Source organism: Convolutriloba macropyga, chromosome 10, assembly GCF_964194025.1.
Source record: "Convolutriloba macropyga chromosome 10, txConMacr16.3, whole genome shotgun sequence".
NCBI lineage: Eukaryota > Metazoa > Xenacoelomorpha > Acoela > Convolutidae > Convolutriloba > Convolutriloba macropyga.
Genome location: NC_134477.1, coordinates 21,648,782 through 21,669,637, shown reverse-complemented (window position 1 = coordinate 21,669,637; position 20,856 = coordinate 21,648,782). Strand labels below are relative to the sequence as shown.

Here is a 20,856-nt window from a genome sequence, read left to right as displayed (position 1 = left end):
TTTTGCAAATTTTGATTTGATTTTTTTTGCTGGTGTTTGTGTATCATCTTAATTTACTTGTGAACAATTCAAATACAGGGGAGATTGGAAATCGAAGGGGATGTAAGTCAGCTCAAGAAACAAGTGGAATAATTGCGATGATCGGCATCAGGTTTAATTGCAAAAAAATCAAGAGGGAGACGGTAACACTCAAAAAACAGGAAAAAAAGCTATTCGATCTGAGCAGTCAACTTAGAGCACAAGAAAGGTAAACGAGTCGCGATTTTCTGATACTATGCAACCTGCCTTTGACCCAATGGAAAGCAAATACGTTCTAAAAAACACTTTGAGATTTCTTAATGACTATCTTTAATACCCTAAGATAAATCTTACAGAAAGCCCTATTAAAACATGTCACACATTACCAGTGATAGCTACTAATAAACAGTTTGATTCAGTTATTTATAAGTTCGTCTGTTTTAAAGAATAAGTCCAAATTTTGTTGCTCCATTTCGTTGCTAAAAAGTGCGCCGTTTCGGTGCTAGTAAAATGAAACAACAAGGATACGGGATTTTAGTATTTTAATCCTTATAGAAATCTGGAAACGGAAAACCAAAAAAAAATAGTATAATATTAGTGAGAGGAAAACTGACGGTGAACTGGTGACATCACATGGCTTCAAGAAACTTTTCAGTCCTTAAAATTTAAATAAAATTGATAAACTGTTGAGATAAACTCAGCTCTGCTTATATTTACTGAATCGAACTTCATAACACAGCTCCCGACCAACTGAAAAAAAAATTGGCGTAAAATCAAACTACAGGTTAACTGAATTTTCGATTAGCTCAATAATCTCAGCAGCAAAAATGTTTGTTGACGAGGGAAACTTATTGAAACCTAATTGAATAACGTCGGGCGACCTGCTCTGAAAAATATAAACGGATATGTGCCAATTTAAAAGCTGCTTCAGCTATTATTATTTCAAAACTTATAAGAGCAGTCGCGCTTTCTTTCTGTAAAGTTGAACTTCAATAGCACATTAAGCGTGCTGTTTTGCGTAACAAGTTGAACGTTTAGAGTCAACTCAAGAGTGAAACATATCTAGACTTCGAAGATTTTTCTGCAATTTTATCAAATCTAGCAAAGGAACAGTTCATCAGATGCTTTCCGGTCACTAAAAAGATCGCTGTCATATTTCATATTTTTCTAGTGGCGGAAATTTCATCTTTTGCAACTTTTGATTTGATTATTTTTTGCTGGTGCTTCTATATCATCCTAATTTACCTGTGAACAATTCAAATACAGAGGAGATTGGAATTCTAAGGGGATGCAAGTCAGCTCAAGAAGCAAGTGGAATAATTGCGATGCTCGGCATCAGGTTTAATTGCAATAAATCAAGAGCGAGACGGTAAAACTCAAAAACTGAAAAAAGCTTTTCGATCTGAAAAGTCAACTTAGAACACAAGAAGAGTAAACGAGTCACGATTGTCTGATACTATGCAACCCGCCTTTGACCCAATGGAAAGCAAATTCGTTCTAAAAAACACTTTGAGATTTCTTAATGACTATCTTTAATACCTTAAAATAAATCTTACAGAAGGTCCTATTAAAGCATGTCCCATATTATCAGTGACAGCTACCATAAATCAGTTCGGTTCAGTTATTTATAAGTTTGTCTTTTTTGAAGAAAATGTCCAAATTTTGTGGCTCCATTTCGGTGCTAGTAAAATGCGGTTTCAGTGCTAGTAAAAAGAAACAACAATGATACGAGATTTTAGTATATTAATCATGATAGCAATCTGGAAACGGAAAACCAAAAAAGAAAATAGTATAATGTCAGTGAGCGCAAAACTGACGGTGAAGAAGTGACATCACATGGCCTCAAGAAACGTTTCATTGGCTAAAATTTAAATAAAACTGATAAACTGTTGATAAAACCTTTTAAATAACTACTTGAGTTTTTCGTGTGTTTTGTTCCTACAATCTTCAATATCTGTTCAAGCTTGGGAAGCAGTTGTCCTTCAGAACTTTCCTTCCAGAATATCTCAAATAAAATAATAAAGCTTTACGGATTTTTTTTCTCTTTTGAAGTTTTGACTAAGCTGTCAGGCAGCAATGACAAATTTTCAGCTCTTGCTGAACAGCTGTTTTGAAAAAATTAGATCTGAAAAAGGTTCTGAGAGAATAAACAACAAAAGTCATTAGCGCAAAATGGAATAAAACATTTTGCACTCAAAAACGACAGATATCAACTGTTTCTGACGAAAAAAGACATAAAATATTCATCTGATTTTCAATGCACTGAAAAACAAACCCCAAATTTTGCTTGAAAGGAGAAAGAAGGAAATCGTAAACTTCCGTCAATTAAGTCAATCTGCTTGAAATTCTTTAAGAGCTGTTTTATTTTCCAGAATACCGAATTCCAAGTGAAAAAATAACCTGGAGAAAATTTAGTCAGAAGAAAGCGGCCAAAAGAAAACTTTGTTGCACAAAAAATTGCACAGAAAAATCAAGAGCAAGAAAGTAAAAATCAAAATCCAGAAAAAAGCTATTCTATCTAAACAGGCAACTTAGAACACAAGAAAAGTATACGAGTCACAATCGTTTGATAATATGCAACCCGCGTTTCGACTCAATGGAAAGCAAATACGTTCTGAAAAACACTAACTTTTTTAATGAATATCGTTTCTATGTTAAGATAAATGTTAGGGAAGGACGTATTAAAACGTGGCACGTGTTAACAAGAACAGCTACTAATAATCAGTTCGACTCAAATATTTATAAGTTTGTCTTCATTGAACAAAAAGACCAATTTTTGTTGCTGAACGCAAACTAAAAACTGCAAAAAATTACCCTGAACAGTAAGCCATTTTTCTTACACAAACGATTGCAAAAATTGAAACAGAGCAGAGAACGGAAGCCAATAAAGGGTTTCAATTCTAAAAAATTGCGCCGGTTCAGTGCTAGTAAAAAGAAACAATTGATGCGGAATTTTAGTATATTATTCAAGATAGCAACCTGCAAACGTTAAGAAACCCAATTGAGAGAGACAACCAAAAGAAATGTCATAATGACAGTCAGGTTAAAACTGACGGTGAACAAGAGACACCACATGGCCTCAAAAAGCTTTTCAGCAGCAAAAAAATTTTTTTAAAAAAGATAAACTATTGATAAAATCTTTTAAAGAACAATTTGAATTTTTTCGTGTATTTTGTTGCTACAATATTCAATTTGCGTTCAAGCCGGGTAAGCATTTGTACTTTAGAGCTATCCTTCCTAAATATGTCAAGTGAAAAAAAGTGTAAAAGAAATCCGTAAAAAGTAAAAAAATTTTACGGATTTCTTTTACTTTTTTGAAGTTTTGACTGAATCTTAAGAAAATCGTGTCTCCGATTACGCGTCACAATCAGACAAAACAGACAAAGCTTTTTTGAAAACAAAAATTGATTGCGATTAGGCGTCACAATTACAGAAATAAAAAAGACACTTTCTTCAATCATCAAAAACCGGTGACTACGAATCACTAAGCGTCACTTTTTTAATTAGAAGATTAAATGGTGACTGTAGTTACGCGTCAGAGTTTTTCTCATTAAAAAATCTGGTAAATTTCTGTAATTAGAAATAACTGGTTTTTATTCTCTGCAAAATCCTCTTCGAATAGCTTGGATAACAAATGTTTCTTGTCCCCTGTTTCATTTTTAAAAAAAGAAATTTATTACGATAGTAATTGCAGGAGATTTTCAGAGCTGCCTTGTTGATGAATTACTAAGACATTACCACTTAGAAGAAAACTCTCAGTGCCCTCTGATTTCAATAATGAAATTTCAAAACTTAGGAATAACATTTCATTTTTGAAATCAGACGGCACTGATTTTTTTTCTAAGTGGTAATGTCTCAGTTAGAAAAAACAGCGCAACTTAACAGCTAATTCTCCTAAGGTCGAGCAGTCAATCATTACAGAAAAAGCATCCAAAAATGGAATAAACTTCCGCGTGAATTCCGGACCAACAGATCACGATCAAAGTTTAAATGCATGTCAAAGCAGCATCTGCTCCAACAATTCAAATTTGTACTGTTGGAAAGGAACGTTGGTGGCTTCAAAAGTTATTTTTACTTTTAAAAAAACGAAACCACTAATTTTGATTTTTAACATTGTACTTATTTTGTATATAACATTTCAAATTTGTAATACTTAACCACTGGGTTATATTTTCAATTTACTTGTTTAAAAAAACTTAAAAAAAAACAGCAAAGTCGAAGAAAAAGTTAAAATCGTTAACTAAGTAAAACAAAAGATAATAGTTCAACAATTAAAACAGCACTTTACGGTAGCAACGCTGCGTCACGATTTGCGAGCAACAAAAAGAGGCCAAATGCTAAAATGTGAAGCTAACCAAAAATATTGTAAAAACAAAGTAGCCAGAATTTAAAAACAAATTGAAAGAAATCAAGAAAAAAAATAATTAATTATACAACATCCAAGTTTGTAAAATTACTTTCCGTCCTTCTGTCAAAACAAAAAACAGTAGTCTAAACCGAACTCAAAAAATTGAAACAGCAGAAAAATTTTTCAAAAAACCTTAACAAACTGAAAACAAAACTGAGACCACAACTGAGACTTCCTTAACTTTAGATCAAACGTCTGAACATACTATTCAAATAAACAAAAAATAACAAAATAAAACCAGTAGAAAATTGAAAGTGCTGTTCATAAAGACTACTAAAAGTCTAAAACAGCTGCTCAACGTTTTATTGCCAAAAAGGTCAAGAACATTCAGACAATAAATCGCATTAAACAACCCATAGAATAGCGAAAAATCTCGAAGACTTGTGCAACATGATATTCTAGCCAGCCTGATCTAAATCACAAATGTCAAAACAACACTTTACTTGCCTAATAAAACTATAGCAAGTGTTTTAAAAAAGGCAGAAGATAATTTAAATGGGCATGATGGTGGGTGTCGGCCACGTTGCTGTGTGTGCGGGGAGGGGATTCCAACTGTTATGGCTGTGGCAGTTTCGCCACTGTTATGTGACTTAAGTCTTTGTTGGCGACTCGAAGACGTATCTGTTATGATCAAAAAACGATTTAACTGCTTAATAAAATTATTAAGAGGTTTTTAAGAAATTCAGACACAAATTAATCGACTGGAGGTTAGAGTATGTTAGGCGGTGGGGGCTAAAATTTTAGTTCAGATGTCGGAATGCGTAGCTGGGTTTGGGGATAGGTATGTAGCTTGGGAGTGGGGTTAGATGGATTCGGATGTTTGTCTGTAAGTTGGATATTGGCACTAATATGGGATCAAAACTACTTCTGACCTTGATTTTCAACATCATCTCCTATTTACTATATATTCGAAAATAATTTACTTTAGAGGCCCATTTTGAAAGTAGAAAAAAAACGTTCTAAGGGGGGAGGGTTTTCCCCAACTGTTATGGCTGTGGCAGTTTCGCCACTGTTATGTGACCTAAATCTCTGTTGGCGACTCCGAGAAGTATCCGTTATAAAGTAGCAGTTATCCTCTCCTGAATCAAATTTCAAAGAAAAAATTGCATTAACTGCTTAATAAAATTATTAAGATGTTTTTAAATTTTCAGACACAAATTAATCGACTGGAGGTTAGAGTATGTTAGGCTGTGGGGGGAAAAATTTTAGTTCAGATGACGGAATGCGCAGTTAGGTTTGGGGATGAGTATGTAGCTTGGGCGTGGTGGTAGATGGAGCGGGATATAAAACTGAAGATATAGCAAATAATAACCTAAATTTATCTCGGTGTCAAACGGAAATTGTTCTTTTTCCAAAACAAAAACAGGGGACAAGAATCATTTATTACCAAAGCTATTCGAACAGGATTCTGCAGAGAATAAAAACCAGTTACTGCAGTCAAATAAATCAGTCAAAATTACGATAGTATTTGCAGGAGATTTTCAGAGCTGCCTTGTTGATGAATTTCGACATTACCACTTAGAAAAAAACTCTCAGTGCCCTCTGATTTCAATAATGAAATTTCAAAACTTAGGAATGATATTTCATTATTGAAATCATACGGCACTGATATTTTTTAAGTGGTAATGTCTTAGTAAGAAAAAACAACAGAACTGAACAGCTAATTCTCCTAATGTCGAGCAGTCGATCATTACAAATAAGAAGCAAACAAAAATGGAATAAACTTCCGCGTGAATTCCGGACCAACAGATCACGCTCAGTTTAAACGCATGTTAAAACAGCATATGCTCCAAAAATTCAAACTGGTACCGTTAGAAAGGAACGTTGGTGGCTTCAAAAAAATATTTTTACCTTTAAAGAATGGAACCACTAATTTTGATTATTAACATTGTACTAATTTTGTATATAACAAATTAACTTGTAATAGTTAACCCCTGGGTTATTTTTTCATTTTACTTGTATAAAAAAATTTAAACAAAAAAACAGCGAAGTCCAAGACAAAGTTAAAATCGTTAACTAAGTAAAACAAACGATTATGGTTCAACAAGTGAAACAACACTTTACGGCACCAACTCAGCGTCACGATTTGCGAGCAACAAAAAGATGCCCAAATGCTAAAATGTGAAGCTTACCAAATATATTGTAAAATCAAAGTAACGAGAATTTAAAAACAAATTGAAAGAAATCAAGAAAAAAATAATTCATTATTCAACATCCGAGGTTGTAAAATTACTTTCCGTCCTTATGTCAAAACGAAAAACAGTAATCCAAACCGAATTCAAAAAGTTTAAACAGCAGAAAATTTCACAAAAAAACTCAACAAACTGAAAACAAAACTGAGACCACAACTGAAACTTCCTTAACTTTAGATCAAACGTCTGAACATACGGTTCGTGTAAACAAAAAAAAAACAAAATAAAAGCAGTAGAAAATTGAAAGGGTTATTCATAAAGACAACTAAAAGTCTAAAAGAGCTGCTCAACGCTTTATTGCCAAAAACGTCAAGAAGAGTCAGACAAAAAATCGCATTAAACAACCCCTAGAATGGCGAAAAATCTCGAAGTGTTGTGCATTATGATATTCTAGCCAACCTGATCTAAATCACAAATGTCAAAACAACATTTTACTTGCCTAATAAATCTATAGCACGTGTTTTAAAAAAGGCAGAAAATAATTTAATTAGGCATGATGGTGGGTGTCGGCCACGTTGCTGTGTGTGTGGGGTGGAGGGGATTCCCAACTATTATGGCTGTGGCAGTTTCGCTACTGCTATGTGACTTAAGTCTTTGTTGGCGACTCCACGAAGTATCTGTTATAATCAAAGAAAAAAACGATTTAACTGCTTAATAAAATTATTAAGAGGTTTTTAAGAAATTCAGACACAAATTAATCGACTGGAGGTTAGAGTATGTTAGGCGGTGGGGGCTAAAATTTTAGTTCAGATGTCGGAATGCGTAGCTGGGTTTGGGGATAGGTATGTAGCTTGGGAGTGGGGTTAGATGGATTGGGATGTTTGTCTGTAAGTTGGATATTGGCACTAATATGGGATCAAAACTACTTCTGACCTTGATTTTCAACATCATCTCCTATTTACTATATATTCGAAAATAATTTACTTTAGAGGCCCATTTTGAAAGTAGAAAAAAAACGTTCTAAGGGGGGAGGGTTTTCCCCAACTGTTATGGCTGTGGCAGTTTCGCCACTGTTATGTGACCTAAATCCCTGTTGGCGACTCCGAGAAGTATCCGTTATAAAGTAGCAGTTATCCTCTCCTGAATCAAATTTCAAAGAAAAAATTGCTTTAACTGCTTAATAAAATTATTAAGATGTTTTTAAATTTTCAGACACAAATTAATCGACTGGAGGTTAGAGTATGTTAGGCTGTGGGGGGAAAAATTTTAGTTCAGATGACGGAATGCGCAGTTAGGTTTGGAGATGAGTATGTAGATTGGGCGTGGTGGTAGATGGAGCGGGATATTTGTCTGTAAGTTGGATAAAACTGAAGATATAGCAAATAATAACCTAAATTTATCTCAGTGTCAAACGGAAATTGTTCTTTTTCCAAAACAAAAACAGGGGACAAGAATCATTTATTACCAAAGCTATTCGAACAGGATTCTGCAGAGAATAAAAACCAGTTACTGCAGTCAAATAAATCAGTCAAAATTACGATAGTATTTGCAGGAGATTTTCAGAGCTGCCTTGTTGATGAATTTCGACATTACCACTTAGAAAAAAACTCTCAGTGCCCTCTGATTTCAATAATGAAATTTCAAAACTTAGGAATGATATTTCATTATTGAAATCATACGGCACTGATATTTTTTAAGTGGTAATGTCTTAGTAAGAAAAAACAACAGAACTGAACAGCTAATTCTCCTAATGTCGAGCAGTCGATCATTACAAATAAGAAGCAAACAAAAATGGAATAAACTTCCGCGTGAATTCCGGACCAACAGATCACGCTCAGTTTAAACGCATGTTAAAACAGCATATGCTCCAAAAATTCAAACTGGTACCGTTAGAAAGGAACGTTGGTGGCTTCAAAAAAATATTTTTACCTTTAAAGAATGGAACCACTAATTTTGATTATTAACATTGTACTAATTTTGTATATAACAATTTAACTTGTAATAGTTAACCCCTGGGTTATTTTTTCATTTTACTTGTATAAAAAAATTTAAACAAAAAAACAGCGAAGTCCAAGACAAAGTTAAAATCGTTAACTAAGAAAAACAAACGATTATGGTTCAACAAGTGAAACAAAACTTTACGGCACCAACTCAGCGTCACGATTTGCGAGCAACAAAAAGATGCCCAAAAGCTAAAATGTGAAGCTTACCAAATATATTGTAAAATCAAAGTAACGAGAATTTAAAAACAAATTGAAAGAAATCAAGAAAAAAATAATTCATTATTCAACATCCGAGGTTGTAAAATTACTTTCCGTCCTTATGTCAAAACGAAAAACAGTAATCCAAACCGAATTCAAAAAGTTTAAACAGCAGAAAATTTCACAAAAAAACTCAACAAACTGAAAACAAAACTGAGACCACAACTGAAACTTCCTTAACTTTAGATCAAACGTCTGAACATACGGTTCGTGTAAACAAAAAAAAAACAAAATAAAAGCAGTAGAAAATTGAAAGGGTTATTCATAAAGACAACTAAAAGTCTAAAAGAGCTGCTCAACGCTTTATTGCCAAAAACGTCGAGAAGAGTCAGACAAAAAATCGCATTAAACAACCCCTAGAATGGCGAAAAATCTCGAAGTGTTGTGCATTATGATATTCTAGCCAACCTGATCTAAATCACAAATGTCAAAACAACATTTTACTTGCCTAATAAATCTATAGCACGTGTTTTAAAAAAGGCAGAAAATAATTTAATTAGGCATGATGGTGGGTGTCGGCCACGTTGCTGTGTGTGTGGGGTGGAGGGGATTCCCAACTATTATGGCTGTGGCAGTTTCGCTACTGCTATGTGACTTAAGTCTTTGTTGGCGACTCCAAGAAGTATCTGTTATAATCAAAGAAAAAAACGATTTAACTGCTTAATAAAATTATTAAGAGGTTTTTAAGAAATTCAGACACAAATTAATCGACTGGAGGTTAGAGTATGTTAGGCGGTGGGGGCTAAAATTTTAGTTCAGATGTCGGAATGCGTAGCTGGGTTTGGGGATAGGTATGTAGCTTGGGAGTGGGGTTAGATGGATTGGGATGTTTGTCTGTAAGTTGGATATTGGCACTAATATGGGATCAAAACTACTTCTGACCTTGATTTTCAACATCATCTCCTGATTACTATGTATTCGATAATAATCTAGTTCAGAGGCCCATTTTGAAAGTAGAAAAAAATGTTCTAAGGGGGAGGGTTTTCCCCAACTTCTATGGCTGTGGCAGTTTCGCCACTGATATGTGACTTAAATCTTTGTTGGCGACTCGAAGAAGTATCCGTTATAAAGTAGCAGTTATCCTCTCCTGAAGCAAATTTCAAAAGATAAAAACGATTTAACTGCTTAATAAAATTATTAAGAGGTTTTTAATTTTTCAGACACAAATTAATCGACTGGAGATTAGAGTATGTTAAGCAGCGGGGGGTAAAATTTTAATTCAGATGTCGGAATGCGTAGTTAGGTTTGGGGATGGGTATCTAGCTGGGGAGTGGGGGTAGATGGAGCGGGATATTTGTCTGTAAGTTGGATAAAGCTGAAGCTATAGCAAATAATAACCTAAATTTATCTCGGTGTCAAACAAAAATTGTTTTTTTTAATTAAAACAGGGGACAAGAATCATTTGTTGCCAAAGCTATCGAAGAGGATTTTGCAGAGAATAAAAACTAGTTATTGCAGTCAAATATATCAGTCAAAATTACGATAGTATTTGCAGGAAATTTTCAGAGCTGCCATGTTGATGAATTTTGACAGTACTAAGACATTACCACTTAGAAAAAACTCTCAGTGCCCTCTGATTTCAATGAAATTCAAAAAAAAAAATAGGAATAATATTTCATTATTGAAATCATACGGCACGGATATTTTTTTAAGTGGTAATGCCTTAGTAAGAAAAAAATACAGAACTGAACAGCTAATTCTTATGTCGAGCAGTCGATCATTACAAAAAAAGAAGCACCCAAAATTGGAAAAAACTTTTGCGTGAAGTCCGGACTATCAGATTACGCTCACAGTTTAAACGCATGTTGAAGCAGCATCTGCTCCAAAAATTCAAACTTGTACCGTTGGAAAGGAACGTTGGTAGCTGCAAAAGTTATTTTTACCTTAAAAAAACGGAACCACTAACTTTGATTATTAACATTGTACTAATTTTGTATATAACATTTTAATTAATAATAGTAACCCCTGGGTTATATTCTCAATTTACTTGTTTAAAAAAACTTAAACAAAAAAACAGCAAAGTCGAAGAAAAAGTTAAAATCTTTAACTAAGTAAAACAAACGATTATGGTTCAACAAGTGAAACAACACTTTACGGCACCAACTCAGCGTCACGATTTGCGAGCAACAAAAAGATGCCCAAATGCTAAAATGTGAAGCTTACCAAATATATTGTAAAATCAAAGTAACGAGAATTTAAAAACAAATTGAAAGAAATCAAGAAAATAATTCGTTATTCAACATCCGAGGTTGTAAAATTACCTCCGTCCTTCTGTCAAAACAAAAAACAGTAGTCTAAACCGAATTCAAAAAATTGAAACAGCAGAAAATTTAACAAAAAATTTCAACAAACTGAAAACAAAACTGAAACCAAAACTGAGACTTTCTTAACTTTAGATCAAACGTCTGAACATACGATTCTTGTAAACAAAAAATAGCAAAATAAAACCAGTAGAAAATTGAAAGTGCTGTGCATAAAGACTACTAAAAGTCTAAAAGAGCTGCTCAACGCCTTATTGCCAAAAAAAGTCAAAAATAGTCAGACAAAAAATCGCATTAAACAAACCCTAGAATACCGGAAAAAACTCAAAGAGTTGTGCAATATGATATTCTAGCTAGCCTGATCTAAATCACAAATGTCAAAACAACACACTTTACATGCCTAATAAAACTATAGCAAGTGTTTCAAAAAAAGCAGAAGATAATTTAATTAGGCATGATGGTGGTTGTCGGCCACGTTGCTGTGTTTGTGGGGAGGGGATTCCAACTGTTATGGCTGTGGCAGTTTCGCCACTGTTATGTGACTTAAATCTTTGTTGGCGACTCGAAGTATCCGTTATAATTTAGCAGTTATCCTCTCCTAAATCAGAAATTTGAAAGGAAAAAACAATTAACTGCTTAATAAAATTATAGAGGTTTTTAAACAAATTAAGACACAAATTAATCGACTGGAGGTTAGAGTATGTTAGGCGGTGGGGGCTAAAATTTTAGTTCAGATGTCGGAATGCGTAGCTGGGTTTGGGGATAGGTATGTAGCTTGGGAGTGGGGTTAGATGGATTGGGATGTTTGTCTGTAAGTTGGATATTGGCACTAATATGGGATCAAAACTACTTCTGACCTTGATTTTCAACATCATCTCCTATTTACTATATATTCGAAAATAATTTACTTTAGAGGCCCATTTTTAAAGTAGAAAAAAAAACGTTTTAAGGGGGGAGGGTTTTCCCCAACTGTTATGGCTGTGGCAGTTTCGCCACTGTTATGTGACCTAAATCTCTGTTGGGGACTCGGAGAAGTATCCGTTATAAAGTAGCAGTTATCCTCTCCTGAATCAAATTTCAAAAAAAATTGCATTAACTGCTTAATAAAAATTATTAAGATGTTTTTAAATGTTCAGACACAAATTAATCGACTGGAGGTTAGAGTATGTTAGGCAGCGGGGGGTAAAATTTTAATTCAGATGTCGGAATGCGTAGTTAGGTTTGGGGATGGGTTATTAGCTGGGGAGTGGGGGTAGATGGAGCGGGATATTTGTCTGTAAGTTGGATAAAACTGAAGCTATAGCAAATAATAACCTAAATTTCTCTCGGTGTCAAACATAAATTGTTTTTTTTTAATTAAAACAGGGGACAAGAATCATTTGTTACCAAAGCTATTCGAAGAGGATTCTGCAGAGAATAAAAACTAGTTATTGCAGTCAAATATATCAGTCAAAATTACGATAGTATTTGCAGGAATTTTTCAGAGCTGCCATGTTGATGAATTTTGACAGTACTAAGACATTACCACTTAGAAAAAAACTCTCAGTGCCCTCTGATTTCAATGAAGTTTCAAAACTTAGGAATGATATTTCATTATTGAAATCATACGGCACGATATTTTTTTAAGTGGTAATGCCTTAGTAAGAAAAAGATACAGAACTGAACAGCTAATTCTTATGTAGAGCAGTCGATCATTACAAAAAAAGAAGCATCCAAAATTGGAGTAAACTTTTGCGTGAAGTCCGGACTATCAGATTACGCTCACAGTTTAAACGCATGTTAAAACAGCATATGCTCCAAAAATTCAAACTGGTACCGTTAGAAAGGAACGTTGGTGGCTTCAAAAGTTATTTTTACCTTTAAAGAATGGAACCACTAATTTTGATTATTAACATTGTACTAATTTTGTATATAACATTTTAATTTATAATAGTTAACCCCTGGGTTATTTTTTCATTTTACTTGTTTAAAAAAATTTAAACAAAAAAACAGCGAAGTCCAAGACAAAGTTAAAATCGTTAACTAAGTAAAACAAACGATTTTGGTTCAACAAGTGAAACAACACTTTACGGCACCAACTCAGCGTCACGATTTGCGAGCAACAAAAAGATGCCCAAATGCTAAAATGTGAAGCTTACCAAATATATTGTAAAATCAAAGTAACGAGAATTTAAAAACAAATTGAAAGAAATCAAGAAAAAAATAATTAATTATACAACATCCGAGGTTGTAAAATTACTTTCCGTCCTTCTGTCAAAACAAAAAACAGTAGTCTAAACCGAACTCAAAAAATTGAAACAGCAGAAACATTTTTCAAAAAATTTTAACAAACTGAAAACAAAACTGAGACCACAACTGAAACTTCCTTAACTTTAGATCAAACGTCTGAACATACGATTCTTGTAAACAAAAAAAAACAAAATAAAACCAGCGAAAATTGAAAGGGTTATTCATAAAGACAACTAAAAGTCTAAAAGAGCTGCTCAACGCTTTATTGCCAAAAAGGTCAAGAAGAGTCAGACAAAAAATCGCATTAAACAACCCCTAGAATAGCGAAAAATCTCGAAGTGTTGTGCATTATGATATTCTAGCCAACCTGATCTAAATCACAAATGTCAAAACAACACTTTACTTGCCTAATAAATCTATAGCACGTGTTTTAAAAAAGGCAGAATATAATTTAATTAGGCATGATGGTGGGTGTCGGCCACGTTGCTGTGTGTGTGGGGTGGAGGGGATTCCCAACTATTATGGCTGTGGCAGTTTCGCTACTGCTATGTGACTTAAGTTTTTGTTGGCGACTCCAAGAAGTATCTGTTATAATCAAAGGAAAAAACGATTTACCTGCTTGTTAAAATTATAGAGGTTTTTGAAGAAATTCAGACACAAATTATCAGACTGGAGGTTAGAGTATGTTAGGCGGCGGGGGGTAAAATTTTAGTTCAAATGTCGGAATGCGTAGTTAGGTTTGGGAATGGGTATGTAGCTTGGGAGTGGGGCTAGATGAAGCGGGATGTGGATTGTGGCACTAATATGGGATCAAAACTACTTTTGACCCTGCTTTTCAACAGCATCTCCTAATTACTATATATTCGAAAATAATTTACTTTGAGAGGCCCATTTTTGAAAGTAGAAAAAAACGTTCTAAAGCAGAATTTACGATCTAAACGAAAGTTTTAGTCATTAACAAAATTGCTGTAGGCTTAAAAAATCCTCAACAATTCCTGTACTCCTCGATTCGCAAAAAGATCACAGGGCTAATTTAATTTCAACAAATTGCGTTTGAGAGCAATTAAAAAGAAAAACCAGTAGTGCATGTAATTGCAAAAACTAGTAGATAATTCCTTAGACAAAGTTGTAAGAGTGCAAATAAATTTTTGCTCTTTTAACAACAATGTTGGGCGGTGCCTCACGAGGTAGATGTGGAATCGGCAAATTGTGGGTTGGGGAGCAAGAGTTGTTCTGTTGGCGGGCGGGGTACGGTTTCGAGGGGAGGGGCGATTTACTTCCGAGTTGTCAAAATTCAATGACTCACGTTTTAAATTATCCGCCAGTACTGCAAACTGCATTAGCAACCAACTGCGTTTGCTCCAAAAAGTAAGTTTATACCAGAAGGTAAAAAAGAAGTCGTTGGCAGATGTAGTTGAAAAACACACGCGCAACGCCAATAATCATTTTTAAAATAATAACACTCAAGTTATTTGGTTGATCGCTATCATGACTGGTTCATCTCCATGATCAACTAACTGCGATTTTAAGTTATCGTTCGCACAGATTATGTCTCGCTTTTTCTTTCTGCATTGATACCTTCAGTTTTAAGCAAATTTTGCTACTCACCTCTAGTGAATAAATAAATGCACTCTGGGAGATTTGCTGGAAGAAGTTTTCACAATTCGATCAAATGTAAATCTGATCAGTTTTGGAGAGTAAATTTAAACGTTCATCAAGTTTCCTCGTTTGGGTGGCAAGGAGGATCTCCGTTCAACAATTCAAAACAAAATATTCCATTACCTCTTGAACAAAGGCAATTTTTCAAATTGAACTCACCGCCTTTTCCATCCAGTTCTTCCAATGATAGGTTTGTTTTCTTGTAAAGTGAAAACCAAAATTTTATTTTGGAACAATTCATGGTTGCTGCTGCGAAAAGTTTCCTCCATTTTCACGACAATCTGCTAGCTAGTCTTATGCAGAAAATTTTGACTATCTCCAACCGTTGTCCTTTACACTGATTATCGGTGCGAAAAAGAATTGTTTCCCCGAGATATGCTTTCAACCTTTTCCGCCGCGCAGCTTTTCCGCCCTTTTAGTGTTTTTGTTGCAATAAGAACTGGCCTCATTGTTGGTGACAAGGATATCGAAAATACGTGCTGCTCTCTGAAAGTTCACTAATTACAGGTTCTCATTGAGTTTAGGGCCGGGCATTTCTAGGTGTCTCCTAGTACGTATTCTATTTTCTTTTGACTTTAATTGTATACCTAGACCCAGTTTCACTGGTAAGCTATATTAATCACGCTTCCTGTTGCTGATCCTTTGAATCCGGACCGTCACCGGGATAAACTTTTCATGTTTCTCCTAATTACTCTAATTCTTCATTACAGGCATAAGAGAAACCTATGAGAACACATTGGCAAAGGATCACCTTTGTGTTCTACCCTGTTGTTTATTTTGGTACTTTGGAGTTACTACGCACAATGTGTGCCTCTTCCTGATAAACAGATAAACAGTTCACACAAGTCCTGGCCGGTTAAATCAAGTGACAGCTTTGCCAAGTAGGCCAAGTTTTTTTTCCAGTTGCCTTAAGGCTTCTTTGAACTTTATGGTACAAATTCCTTATCAATGAAATTACCAATTCAATAAACTATTCAAGTTTGAACTAAAAAAAGAACAAACATAACCAAAGCATTGAACCAAAGATGTACACCTGCACCAGATGTCTTTGAGCTTCGGAACAATTTTCAATAGTGGTACAGGTACTATTCAGTTTCTCCGCCAAACATGGATCGGAAACATTGACGATACCTAGCCAGAGTTGCAGGTTTTGGATGCTTCTCTTGACAATTTTTAGCAACTGTACGATTTTGTATGATTTAGGACTAAATTTGTACGATTGCAAAATGGATGCAAAGTTCTCAACCGACCACTCATTCAGCATAGTTTGCTTTGTGTACTTCACATCAACTTTTTGTCTTTGCGAAAAACGATTTTAGTCTTTCAAAAACAGCTTCAATATCTGCTTGTCACTTTGTTAGAGAACAAATAAAAATTTGCTTCGATTTACGCATTCACATAACGGTTCATTAGAAAAGTTATGTCAATTAATAATTTGACAGAAATTTACAAGACCAATTTGGATTACATAAAAGAATAACAAGTGCATTTCACATTTGTACAAATATTGAGCAGTAATCTTTCACAACATTAAGATGCTGAATATACAAATACACTGTTAGGTTGATGCTAGATTCTGCATGGTTAAATATGTCGCACAATTTGACACTCAAGACAAAACTTATTAGCAATATTGAGAATGATAAATTCAAAAAGTTCCCTAATATGATACTTCCACACAAAACTAACACATCAGCTTGAAAACGCGAAGCAGTAATGAAAGTTTTGATACAACAGTGCTGTTAATTAACGAATTGCACCACAAAAACTATGTACCAACATAAACATACCCGGCAGATTGCCGGAAAATAGCCGCCGTTGATTCCAATAAGCATGATTGGGATTGAAATAACAGAAGATATTGAAAAAGAAAGATTTTTGTACAAAAACATTTTTTTAAGTCCGATTTATTTTGAAGGCATTTCGTAGTTGAACATACTTCTGTTTCTTAGAGAGAGGCTACAGGGGCTCCTATCAATAACAATAAGCATTAGAGATGGTAAATAAGACTTATAGGAACGACGTTCAAATAGCGGGCATCTAAAATTGGGCTTTATGGGTTTATCCCGTTTCTATTTCTGACATCCATTTTTGTACTAACTCTGTTCATTTTGAATTGCTTTGCTGAGCAACTGATGTTCAAAATCACTTTTAGCAGAATGAGAGAAGAGAGAAACTAGCCTAGAGAAGTCAAAAAGATTTCACGCAAAATGTTGAAAAGGCGGCAAAATGAGGTAAAGCGAAACATTTTTTTATTCGACGAAGTAAAAAAAACATAGCAGGACAAGTCCTGACGTACAATTCAAAGAATTTTCATTGACTAAACAGAAAACTAGACCTAGAACGGACTATGAATGGTTTGGAAAAACCATTTAGAAAAAAATCCGATCCAAAAAATCGAAAAAACAGTAAAAATCAAAGTGAAATTGCCGCATGTGAACAAAAAACCACTACCGATAAAGCGAATTTTTGTTCAAACACCGTATTCTCACTCTACTTTAAAATTAGAGCGAAAAAATTTCACGCCGCAAAACCACTCGCTTTTTCGCTCCATTTCCTGTTTCGGCGTGACCAAAATCACTACTCCAATTTGACTTCAAAAATCATGAAAATGTGTGAACAGACCTTAAAAAAAAAAAAAAGACAGCGCCCCAATACAATTCAAATTCTTTGAATTGTAAAAAAAAAATAGGAGCGCTATAATAGCCGGCTGAATAGATGAGGGCGGCTATTAACAACTATTCGTTCTATGTGGGAAAACTTTTCCAGAAGATCTCACGCACCAGTTTAGTACACCTCGCTTGTGATAGCACAGTAAATATAAATGACATTTTTTTCTAAAGATTCGAGGAACTTGATTGGATTTCAGAATAAACAATTAATGAGATAAAGCCATTTGATATCAAAAATAATGTTTGCTCATTAATATATAAGTTAGCGAGACAGTTATTTATACAAATTATTACAAAATTTAGCTTCAGTACATTTGCTGGTAATTATTTGGCCCGCCCCTTTGAGGCGTATTGTTATACTGCTGCGGAAAGTTTCCGCCTTGTGAGCTAGGATAGTACCCTTGTTGATTGTAGCCGACATTTCCGGCCCCGCTTTGTTGATTCATCATGTACTGTTGTTGATTACCTCCCACACTTGGCTGGTATCCACCACCTGAATATTTAAAATTGGGATCATGTTATTAAACATAGCCGACAGATAGTCTCAATAGCTGCGAGATGGACTTGTGTTCCGTAGAATAAAGATTAAAACAAATACAGAAATGAATTGATGAAGTTATAGACACCGCTTAAAAAATTACGGAAACTTCAAGCGAAAAATTTACATTGCTTGCTCAAATTAATTCCCCAGAAGCCGTTTCATTGGTGACTTCTATTATAAAAATTCTTAGAAAAACTTCGTACCAGTGCTTTATCGGTTTAAACCGTTTTTTTTTCGATTTGTCTATTTTCGACCTCATCAGTATTTGCTAAATTGCATAACTCAATGAGTGATAAAATTGAAAATCGACTACATTGATACAGTGCAACTGTTTCAATCAAGCGTGAAGTTTTGACTTGTGTAAAACAAAAAAAAAGTCAAACTAGGACGAATTAAATAAACACAGCAAGACAAGTATGGAAAAACAATCCAAAGAATTAAACGAACTTAAGACCTACATCATTCGAAGAACAGCCATCCTTAGTCCAAAGAGCATATAAAAAGGGTATACAAAAAGAAACAAGAAACAACTAATGTCGGAAGAATTGCTCTCGAACAACAGGCGGGTCAAAAACGTTTGACCCCTCTGAATTCGAACTACTGACCTCCCGATCCATAACCAGTTGCACTGACCACTCGGCTATCAGGCCATCATTTTCCTTTGCTGTAACCGACTTTATATATATTATCAAACATAAACCGACTAATGTCGAAAGAATTGCTCTCGAAAGACAGGCGGGTCGAAAAACATTTGACCCCGCCGGGATTCGAACCATTGACATCCGATTTCCTTATCATAAGCACTGCTGACTTTGCTATTTGGCCCTTAATTTTGCCTTACTGTAACCAACTTTATATTAGCAACAAGCTTTACTTCGGAGTGAGAGCAATAGAGATCACTCAAAAATGAAGAAATAAAGCGCGAATAAGTCACTTGAGAAGTCAAAGAATGTTCTTAAAGAAAAGCGCAAAACGATGAAGCGAAAAACTTGCATGAAAAGATCAAAACATTTACAAAAATAATCGACTAACGTCATGCGTATCGCTCTCAAATGACCGGCGGGCGATTGCTTCAACAGTAGCTAGCCGCGTTTAGTGAGGCTAGCTTTAGCTTGATTCGACTATGTAACTTTGTTTTCTAGCTTTGTTAGTACATAAATCAAATAAAATACTGATATTTTAAAAATTTGCAATATTGCAACATTTTAAAAAAGCTTCCACATTTCGCAGTAAAAATATCCACAACTGTCTCTGGAGTTATGTCAAGTAACCCATCTGCTAAATCTTCAAAACAATTTCATTGTCTCAAGAGACTTTCCAGTGTCCGTATTTCAAGCTTTAAATAGTTTCAATGGCTCACAAAGATCCACAAACTTGGAACATGATAATGATTTTCCGAAAATTTGAAAAATAAATTTTATCAAAAAATTGCTTAAGCTGGAGTCATTAAAACATTGATACCCATTCCATTAACTCTAGAAACTATGCGACAGCTTATCATCAAACTTTGGAGGAGGTCTCTAAGACCCTGGTGCCGGAAGAAATGTTAAAAAAATTCAAAAAGATTCAAAAAACTTTGCAGATATTTTTAGAAATTGATTAAAATATTGAAAAACATTTCATTACACCTAGAAGCTACGCAGTAACCTATAATCAAACCCTAGAGGAGGCTATGTGGATCTTGAGGCTGAAGAAACCTAAAAAATGACCAATTTTCAACAGAAATGCAAGTTTTATAAAAAAAAATCGATAAAATTTGTGATATTAAAGAGTTGAAAACTAATTCATAGACAAAAATAACTTACCAGTAAATTATTATCAAATCCTAACCAAGATTTTGTGTTAGCCTGAAAAACCTGAATAATGAATATAAATGTCGATAAAATTGAAAATAGCAAGTTTTGTAAAAAAAAAATGCTATAATATATAAAACCCTACACACCAAGGGCTGAAAGAATTCAAAATAACAAAAATTTTTTTAAAAAATCTTGAAAAAAAAAATGTGAAAATTAGTATAAAATTGCGTGCTTTTATCAATAGATTGTTCGTCAGTAGCCAGGGGGGATTGCACGGATGGGCTGATGGGAAGGGGGAACAGAGCTGTGGGGGGTTAGGGCAATAGTGGGGGCTCAACAGTGGGGCAGTCTTCAACCTCTAAGAACCGCCCTTCACACCATAAGTATAAGTCTCTAGAACAGCTTGAGCTGAAACAGAGCTGAAAGGATCTAAGAGCACTTAATGCTCGCCCGGCGCTAAATGTTTATCCAGTTTTTAAGGAGGAAAAGTCAAAGCGTCAGACGAATGGTCAAGCGAAAAATTTGCATGAGAGACCAACACGTTTACAAAAATTTTTATGAACTTCAATCAAGAGCAATTAAAAACCTTTGATAGTAAACGAAACAGTTTAAAACAAACGTATGAAAACAATATTCAAAAAGAGAATGCCATTAATAAGACCATTAAGCTATTTAAAAAATCTTGAATAATTCTCAGAAACTTTATGCAAAAAGTCTCTGAACATTAAATCCTAGTGTTCGCGTTTTATTGGTTTAACCTGTTTTTTATTTTGGATTTTGACATTGATAAAATTTGCGTAAATATACTGAAGGAATTCTAAATTCAATTCCGCCGAAACAGTGAGGGGTAAGACAGAAGTCAAGCGTGAAAGTGGCGGC

The 20,856-nt window shown here is 34.5% G+C and overlaps 1 protein-coding gene across 4 annotated transcripts in view; it reads right to left on the bottom strand.

Annotated features, from left to right (window-relative positions):
- Positions 1-17,668: 17,668 nt before the first annotated feature.
- The window catches only part of LOC142348821 (solute carrier family 7 member 14-like), a 144,860-nt gene continuing 141,672 nt past the window's right edge, over positions 17,669-20,856 (bottom strand). For all 4 annotated transcript variants that reach the window (XM_075400346.1, XM_075400347.1, XM_075400348.1 and 1 more), the window contains one exon: positions 17,669-18,133. In XM_075400346.1, the coding sequence (XP_075256461.1) occupies positions 17,946-18,133 (188 nt within the window). In that variant the 3' untranslated portion in view covers positions 17,669-17,945. The remainder of the gene's footprint in view (positions 18,134-20,856) is intronic.